General features: G+C 40.1%; 1 protein-coding gene across 3 annotated transcripts in view; it reads right to left on the bottom strand.

Annotated features, from left to right (window-relative positions):
• Positions 1-4,374: 4,374 nt before the first annotated feature.
• Positions 4,375-9,602, bottom strand: part of FTCDNL1 (formiminotransferase cyclodeaminase N-terminal like) — a 46,096-nt gene continuing 40,868 nt past the window's right edge. For 2 of the 3 annotated variants that reach the window (XM_032638553.1, XM_032638554.1), the window contains one exon: positions 4,375-5,309. In XM_032638553.1, coding sequence (XP_032494444.1) covers positions 4,873-5,309 — 437 coding nt within the window. In that variant the 3' untranslated portion in view covers positions 4,375-4,872. The remainder of the gene's footprint in view (positions 5,310-9,602) is intronic. The other variant, XM_032638555.1, reaches the window with a different exon arrangement.

Raw genomic sequence — 9,602 nt, 5'->3', positions numbered from 1 at the left:
GGGACTACTCTTCACTGCTGTGCGCAGGCTTCTCATTGTGGTGGCTTCTCTGTTGCAGAGCACCAGCTCTAGGTGCGTGGGCTTCAGTAGTTGTGGCACTCAGGCTCAGTAGTTGTGGCTCATGGGCTCTAGAGTGCAGGCTCAGAAGATGTGGTGCACAGGCTTAGTTGCTCCGTGGCATGTTGGATCTCCCCGGACCAGGGCTCGAACCCATGTCCCCTTCATTGGCAGGTGGATTCTTAACCACTGACCATGAGGGAAATCCCGACATTAATTTTTAAAATTATATTAGTCTATATTTTTAATGGTGGACTAAGCTACTACATGAAAGACATTCACTGGAAAACTCCATCCAATGATTTACCATGATATTTCCAATCCTTACCCCAATTCAACACTCAGACTCCCTATTAGATGAAAGAATAGCAAGATTGTCAAAGGGAACACAGAACGTGATGATAGGAAAACAATGAAATTCAGAGAATACAATGCGAACGAGAAGAAAAGGCAAGTAATCATCAACAAGCTGTTTTCATTAGATACTATAGATCCACACTGAATATTTTCTGCCTTTTTCTCCTTTCCTTCCATTTGGTCTGTTGATAGGTTTATTCCTGACAGGATCTAGTCAGGAAGACAGAAACCACACTAAGTATTTCAAAAGAAATAACGTTGAAAATTTGATGAACAGTTGTTGGAGAACCAAAAGAGCTAGGAGAGAATGTGGTGCCCAGAGATAAAAATAACTGCAGGAAGCGCTATGCCCCAAGGCTGGAGGATCAAAGGGAGGGGGCAGGGTTCTCAGAGTCTAGAAGCCTAGAGAGGCCTCACAGAGCTGGGGTTCAACCACTGCCGGTGCTTCTGAGCGCACATTGAGGCCGGTTCTCAAAGTGACAGGAGAAAAAAGCTGGAGCCTGGAACCAAGAGCCACTGTCAGGTCAAGAGCCACTGCTGCAGTGGGGCTGCCCGAAACGGGAAGGAACTTGAAACAGCAAGCCCCTCTCCTCCTTCAGCCCTGCAGCCTCCCTGTCCAGCTCCCCAGAGAGGCAGAGCCTAACAGCAGAGTCCTGGTGGCATAAAGCAGCATAGGTGAGGGTTGGTGTGGGGCTGAGAGACAAAAGCTGGACCATGCACGCACTACACATTTAGAAAGAGCAATTCATCCCATGTTTAGGTCTCTGTCGCTCATCTTAACTCACAACAAACTAGCCGCAAAATACTGCAAATTGGGCAAAAGAAGTGACAGAGTAATCCAACGTCAGGCTGAGTTCAACCAGAGCCATGCTTCACCAGCACCTTTCCTTGTACCTTAGAGGAGCACTCTAAGGGATTGCTGTTAGCGGCCTAACTGTTCTTACCTATGAAAAATGGGCTCCTTCGAAGCCATGTGCGGGCCTGCTTAAAACAATAAGCTTTTCGAACCCCCAAGTGCGACATACTCCGGGAGCGTGGTCTGGATGCTTATCAAACAAGTTCCTGGGCCATTCTCTGAAGTTTCTGGGCAAGTACAAACAAAAGAGTCAAATAAAATGCCTTTTAAAAGCAAGGCAGTGGAGCACGTACCCTGTCAGTGAGATCCTCGTATCCCCACAGAGTAAACAGTAACATGAGAATATTTATACTAAACAAAACTGTATATCAAGCCTGCTTTGGCTCAGCCAGAGGGAATGATAAATTCCTTGCAGATCTCTCATAGAGTGGTCCTTTGTGGTCCATGGACGCCACTTCCAAGACGGTACAAACCAATTACAGAGCAAGGCTTTTCATTATGTTGAGGAATGAAAATATCACCCCCCATTTTGTTTTATTTTACAGTTATATTTTACTTAGCCCTCCCCCTTATGTTAAAGATGTTTTAACTTGTGGAGTCAAGCCCAAGTTCAGGTTGGAAGCAAATGACAGCCCCTCCCCACCAACAACAAAAGCCCTTATCACCTCACAGCCTATCTTTTTGCTTTCCTTGTCCCCCTTCTAAGAAACTAAAACTTGAATTTAAAGTGGGGTAGAGTAAAAAACACTAAAGAGTTAATAAAATGTAAACTCTATTTGTCCACATCAATTTTGTCCCATTTACAATTGGCACAAGTCATGGGCAAAGTCATCTGGCAGGAGATGGAGGTTAAACAAGCTATGAAGCCACATTCCATACAATGTCCACTTTGAGGTCCAATGGAAAAAAATACTGCAGAAACATTTGCACAAAGTGTTGGTCTGTTTCTAAGAGAGTAATATGAGAAAAGGTTAATATGAATCAGGGTATTTGTTAGTTTGGTCAGATTTTTCTCAACCCAATTTGATAATCCTTCTTATTGTTATTGATCCATCCTGGCTACTTCTGCAAGCTCATACATAGAGAGAGCTGATGATGCCACATCCGTCCAAAGGATAAACCTTCAGCAACTTACAGCTGTTTCAGATTTTCTAAAGAACCATGGTGGAGCAAGGGAGAAGGAGAAGAGAGAAAGACAATAGAACAGCGAAATTAGAATATGAACAAGTGGTAAGAAGTGAGGTTGCGCTGGTTTTGAAAATTGTTTATAACAAAAATAGTAAATTATTGTCTTAAATAGACAGCTGGGCTTCCCTGGTGGCGCAGTGGTTGAGAGTCCACCTGCCGATGCAGGGGACACGGGTTCGTGCCCCGGTCTGGGAAGATCCCACATGCCGCAGAGCGGCTGGGCCCGTGGAGCCATGGCCGCTAAGCCTGCGCGTCCGGAGCCTGTGTTCCGCAACGGGAGAGGCCACAACAGTGAGAGGCCCGTGTACCGCAAAACAAAGCAAAACAAAACAAAAAAAAAAGACAGCTGGATCAAATGCCAAATTTAATCAACTCCATTTTAAACCATTAACTAAGCCTCACATGTAGTGCCCAAGTCCATCATAATAGATTAAAAAGGGAAAAACAGATTTTATATGTTTGTACACTTTAATGGATATTAGAAATTTGACAAAATTTTATTTAGAAAGTGTGGGCTTAGTGAAATTGTCTTATTCACATGTTTGTTTTTTGTGTTTTTTTAAATTTTTATGAACTTAATATATAATTTTTAATAATTGTGGTAAAATATACATAAAATTTACCATTTTAACCATTTTTAAGTGTGTAGTTCAGTGGCATTAAGTATTCATATTATTGTACAACCATCACCACTATCCATCTCCAGAATTATTTTTTCATCTTCAAAAACTGAAACTCCATACACCCATTAAATAGATGTTTGGTTATAAATAGGCCTTGCTCAAAACTGGCAGTCTAGAATGCAGTGATACGAATCTGGAGAGGTTAATCCAGGCAAGTGGCAAATGAATCAACTCCTACTACAACCCCAAATGACTCAGTGACAACCTGTGCTTTTACCCTCTCTCATGTGTTTAATATTGATGACCAAAACTGAAGCAAAGCTCTAGAAGAGATCTGGAAAAAGTGTTAATATATTTCATTTTTACACTACAGCTTACAAAGTACTTCCATTTATCCCCTAGAACACAATCTGAGTGGGAACTCTTTTCCCTGTTTTATAGGCAATGAAACTATGCCTACGGGGAAGGTAAGAGCAAGGACCAGAACCCAAGCCAGAATCCACTGTCCATCGCTTATCCTACTAGGCCACATGGCCTCTGCCAAAGCAAGAGAAAACAGAGGCATGACTACTTCTCAGCTCTCCCAGACTCACTGGGTCTAACTGGAGAGCATTTGCTCTCTTCATCACAGCAACTAAACTTCCTTACGCCTGAAAACCACACCTGGTTCATCATTTCTCCATCTTTGTTGTATTTATATTAAACAGCAAAAGGAAAACACCCCCAAAAAAGCACAATTCTGTAACACAATTAAAGCAATCACAGTCAAGAGTCAAATGTAAGTCAAAAAAATATACTAGGATAGATTACTGGATCCTATAAAAAGACTGAGTTCAACCTCTTTTTCATTTTTAATTACTTAAAATAAACTCACATTATGTGCTCTTATTAGACAAGACCATAATCTTTCTTGTTAAACAAAGCCTATGGAAAAATTCATTTCTTTGTGCTTTACGAACAGAAAGCATCTTGTACCAAAGAATGATAAGCACTAAGGATTTACATAAAATTGCCAGAATCAGCAAGTGGTGGCTTCTTTCAGTTCACAGAGAGGCAACCTATTCTGATTTCTTTCAAATAACATTTTCCCACCAAAACCCTTCTCTTTGCTCAAGAGCAATAAATTCCCTAAACCTTCAGACTTCCCATTTAAATTCCAAAAAGGATAAATACAATCCCTTGAAGTCATGCCCAACACCATCACTCCACTTCTCCACATAAACATAAAAAAATTAGACAAATCTGGCTCCAGAATGAACAGTGGGTCATCCCAAACAAGGCAGGAAAGAACAATCATGCTTCGAAAGAGTAACTTTATTTTATAATTCTCTCCATTTTTTAGTTACTTAGTACTTGAGTTTTAAAAGTGCACATTAAAAAAATGATTACTTAAAAAATGAGAGTTGAATACAGGACTCTGGAATAAAGAGGTCAGGAAAACCAAATAAATTGAGTCCGCTTTTAGTTTTGTTCATGATAATTAAAGACGATTAGGCAACGATGGCCATTTTATCCAGCTGATTCAGGAGGGCTTCTAGTACATGCAAGTGCATGAACTTGATACAGAGGAGGATTTCACGAAGTTTTAATGACGACTAGAAATATCATAAGGCGATGATGGACAATCTATCAACACCTGTTGTTGTCACTGGACAGAGAGAATGCTTCCAGTTTTCCAATTCACAGCTGGAACCAAGCTCTTGGATCTTCCACTCGTCTTCACTGGCCAAAAGAAAACTTTGTAATGGCTGATATTTTTTCCTTACAATTTCAATGAAGCCTTAGATTGGATCACATGAAAATGCCTCTGCGTATCTTCCAGAACTCCCCAATACCTTCCTTAATAGCATATTCAGCACAGTTCTTGCACTCTTGGGGTGTAAATCCAATTAATGCTCTTCCTTTAATGCCAATTCCCTGATCACTTGCCAATTTTTTAACTTGAGCTTCTATGTAATGAGGAGATACATAATAAAAATGGTCCCCAAGGACACTGTAAGCCATGTATTGAGAGCCTTCTGAGGTTTCTGTAACTTCTTGATCTTCAAAACTCTCTACATTGCAAGCTATCTCAATTTTCCCTTCGTGAGGAAAAGCCATCGTTTGGACACCCTTCAATCCATTCACATTTGAGCCCCGAATGGCACTAGCGATCTCTTTTCCCAGAGCCAAGTCTTGAGAATCTATGGTAACATTGCAGTTCATCACATATGGGCTAGCGCCGATGCCTAAATCATTAGAAAAGCATGTTAATCAAGCAAAGTGAAAGCCTCATTTTGAAGATTCTATTCTTTACCCAATTTTAATCCAAGGAGTTTCCTTTACTTGGTTTTACTTTTAAAATAATACACAAATATTCCTCATTATCAACTCCAGAATTGTCTAAAGGTCATACATATTTTTAATAACAGAGTTAGCTGAGCTATAAGCAGATACTTTTATCTACTCTAAATGTATCTGGATGTTTTTTCTAGAATGGTTAAGAAAAGCCCAGACTTTCTAAAGTATCAACAGATATTTCAAAAGGCACATTTGAAAATTAAATATCAACAGCAGCAAAATGTCTTGGCCTTCCATTCATTTCGAAGGCCATCTCCACAGGGGCTGGAATTCAGTGCCAGGACTACGGGTCTGGGAGACAGGAATAAATCACACTCTGTACCCATCCCTTCCACCCCAAACACAGACCCATCATCACTGAGCTAGGTTAAGATCGGATTCAAATGAACCTCAGCAACAGTCTTGGCTAGGAAAGGAGGTCACTAAAAAGTGACAAACAGTCTTGGAATTGGGAAGGACAAAGGGACTCTTGTGTCTCATGACCATGTGGGTTTGGCAGGGCAGGGTTTGGGGCACTATGTATACCTTCTTGGTATAACCAGTTGGAGGCATCCCTTTCTTCTATCCCCAGCTTCCCAAGGGACTGGGACTGCCATTGCTACTCCAGAGCCTGGTTACTCTAGAGCCCAGGGGCAACTGTCCTGCTTTTCCCTGCCTTGGGGAAGATGCAGCTCATGTTACATAAACAGCCCTGCTCTAATTATAGTTTACATTATAAGATGGACAACTTGGTTAAATTAGCATTGGTATAAAAAGCTTAGGTTTGCAGTTTCTTCATTTTGGGGGAACTTTACATTTCTAAACGCAAAGTGACTAGGGACTGATGAGGGATAAAAGGCTGACCTCACCTTCAGCATAAGACAATTCTTTAGTTACTATTCCAACCTTATTTTACTGTCAATGCTTTTTCTTGCTACTTTCAAACTTATTGCTCATGGTGTCAGTATCCAGTGAGAGATCCTGCTGAATTCACTTTCCCCTAGACAGTCGTGGTTTGGGGGCTTTGCTGCCTAGCCTGGGTACTCTCACACTAATAGACGCTTTACAGAAAATCAGCACACGGAAACCACATTTCATCTTTTTCCCACACATGTACATAATGAAACATTTCAACTCCCGAGGCTGGGCCTCTTCCTACTGGGAATTCTGCAGGAATGAATCAGATTACAGTATTTCTCCATAATGCTTATTTCATAAAAATTAAATTTCCTAACAGTCAATACATATCTCTCTCAACCTCATACACCAATCACTTACTCTAAATATCTTTGAGAATTGTATCAGTTTTAACATTTCACAGAGTACAATTGGAAATTTTTCTTGTCAATGCTAATGTCATTCATTAATGGAAAGCATTCAAGCATGGTTTCTCTCCCCTCTACCCCTCAACAGGTAATGTTACAAACAGTCCCATTTTTCTCATATCTGATATACATACCCTATTCTGACTCAAGAAGTGGCCTCATCTTTATCATTATTCAAACAAATAGCTAGATCACACTCAGATTTTGCTGAAAAGTATGTATACATATATTGGGTTATACTAAGTATTGATACTATTCAAAATACTTATTGGGCCTATTGTGCTTTGCTATACCAGAACTTTGATATGCCCAGTCAACATTCAGATATTCATATGTAAGTTATCAGCTTGGGGGAGCTAGTCACTTCCAAGGCAAGTTCGTTCATATGGACCCAGGGCTCTTCCTCCCCACAGTATGGTGGCATGGACCATTCCATCCCTAAAGACATGGAACTTTTTCTGAATCCCCCATCCAGCAGATTCCAAGGCACCTGTTACCACCATGTGCCCAATAACTGTACCTTTTGTCACAGAATTTCTAAAATTGATCATTCTTGCTAATAAATGAACTCATTACCTAAGATAAGTTATTAGATGTAGAATAAGCTTAGATGTTAAGTCCAGAGCACAAGAGTGCCATAAAGAATTCACTTGTCCCAACACTGATTTACTTAATTAAAATAAATCTCTACTTAAAAAATTCCTTCAAAAGCTAATTATTTCTTAGAAAAATAAAATTGAACATTAGAAGTAACTTTTATATTCTCTTCTAAATAAAATAAGAGTAATCACAAACAACACAGAATAATCATTTCTTTTGTGTATGCTCTTGTTATATGTATTTTAAATTCTTTTTAAAATTTATTTATTTATTTTTGGTTGCATTGGGTCTTTGTTGCTGCGCATGGGCTGTCTCTAGTTGTGTTGAGCAGGGGCTACTCTTCGTTGCGGTGCGTGGGCTTCAGTAGTTGTGGCACGCGGGCTCAATAGTTGTGGCTCGCGGGCTGTAGAGCATAGGCTCAGTAGTTGTGGCGCACGGTCTTAGTTGTTCCATGGCATGTGGGATCTTCCCGGACCAGGGATCAAACCCGTGTCCCCTGCATTGGTAGGCGGATTCTTAACCACTGCGCCTCCAGGGAAGTCCCTTAAATACTTCTATTAAACTTTAATTATACAATAATTAATTTTGTTTTATCATTATATCTTATTCAAGCAGTGAATAAACAGAGACAGTCAATGAAGCTGAGAAGTTTCTGACCTAATTAGGTAGTAGTACCCTTCCTGAGGGGTTGTGAGGTCATGACCCATTTCTTAGAAGGAAAGAAAGGAAGAAAGCAAGGAAGAAAGGGAAAAAGAAAAGAAAAGAAGAAGAGGGCTTCCCTGGTGGCGCAGTGGTTGAGAGTCCACCTGCCGATGCAGGGGACACGGGTTCGTGCCCCAGTCCCAGAAGATCCCACATGCCGTGGAGCGGCTGGGCCCGTGAGCCATGGCCGCTGAGCCTGCGCGTCCAGAGCCTGTGATCTGCAACGGGAGAGGCCACAACAGTGAGAGGCCCAAGTACTGCAAAAAAAAAGAAGAAGAGAAACTGCTTTCTGCCCAAATGCACGCATTTCGAATTCCTCCATTTAATCCTTCCCACGTCCGACACCAATATGGTGATCCAATTCTAATGAATCAAATTCTGCATTTAAATCCAGCAGTCCCACTGACCTTATATGAAATGCTGAATTTGATTTTTTTTATGCTAGTTTAAACTTAGTAAAGATTCTTTAAATAAGGGAGGTAATTAATCCCAGAAAATCGTATTTCTAGTTAAATGTCATATAATTAAAGTAATTCCATTTTTTGCTCTAAAATTAGAAACCTGATGTGAAAGTTTGTTTCTCAGTTTGCGGTCTCGCCCCGCTCCTGCCTCCCGCAGATTGGCACTCGGCTTCTCTGGCGGCAGCATGAATCTCCTCACTGCAAAGCTGAAATTCCAATTTTATTCCAACGCAACTGTCACAACGCCCTGAAGCAAGCTAAAAACAAGGAAAAAAATCTTTGGTATGACTTCACTTTCCATGTGTTCTTTAATGAAAAATTTATCATTCTAAATATTGGTGTTTACTCCTAGTTATATACTTTTTTTATCAAAAAGAAAAAGAAACTGAGATTCAGTTGCTATTATTTCACAGGGAAATATAACAGGCCTGATGTTTTCCTGACAATTCTGTTATTTTCTTGTGTGGAAACACTGTATTTATCATATACTGTACGGCTGGTGATTCAGATATTGTAGAGACCTTATGGTGAACTGATATAGATGTAAACTCTTTATGCCAGATTGTTTAAGCATAAAAAAAACAAATGCACTTAATTAACATCTGATGTGTAGCTTTTGCAAACACAAATGCAATATTTGTGTTTGAGCACTGGCAGTAATGACTGTGAACTATGCTATTAATGTCTGGTTTAAAGATGCTTGCGGTAGGACCATGTCTGGAATAACACAAATAAAAAACTGCATTCAGACAAAACAATAGTGAAGAGGCCATTAGAAAAATGAAAAAGCAGCACTCAAAAGAAACACATGTATTTTTTTTCCCCCTTTAGATCAAAATTATTCTCAAAAATAGTTCCAGGTGCCATCATCTTCAATCAATTAAATGGTGAAAAGATTCTATATATTTTCCTCCACAGAAAGGATTTCATTTTAGGGAGTCAGAAGTTGCTAAGGGATGTATTTAGAAGTTCTATTTAACATATTAGGTTCCTCTTTGGTGGCTTAGTTTTAAAAGATGCATGAGGAGAGAGCCGAGGTGGTGCTTTGGGATATTTGGCATTTTTATATCTGAAGAGAGAACTGCAAATTTGTGGATTACATTACAGTTTGAAT

This window comes from Phocoena sinus, chromosome 7 (assembly GCF_008692025.1).
Source record: "Phocoena sinus isolate mPhoSin1 chromosome 7, mPhoSin1.pri, whole genome shotgun sequence".
NCBI classification, from domain to species: Eukaryota; Metazoa; Chordata; class Mammalia; order Artiodactyla; family Phocoenidae; genus Phocoena; species Phocoena sinus.
Note: the sequence above shows the minus strand (reverse complement) of the source record. Positions and strands in the feature narration are given on the sequence as shown.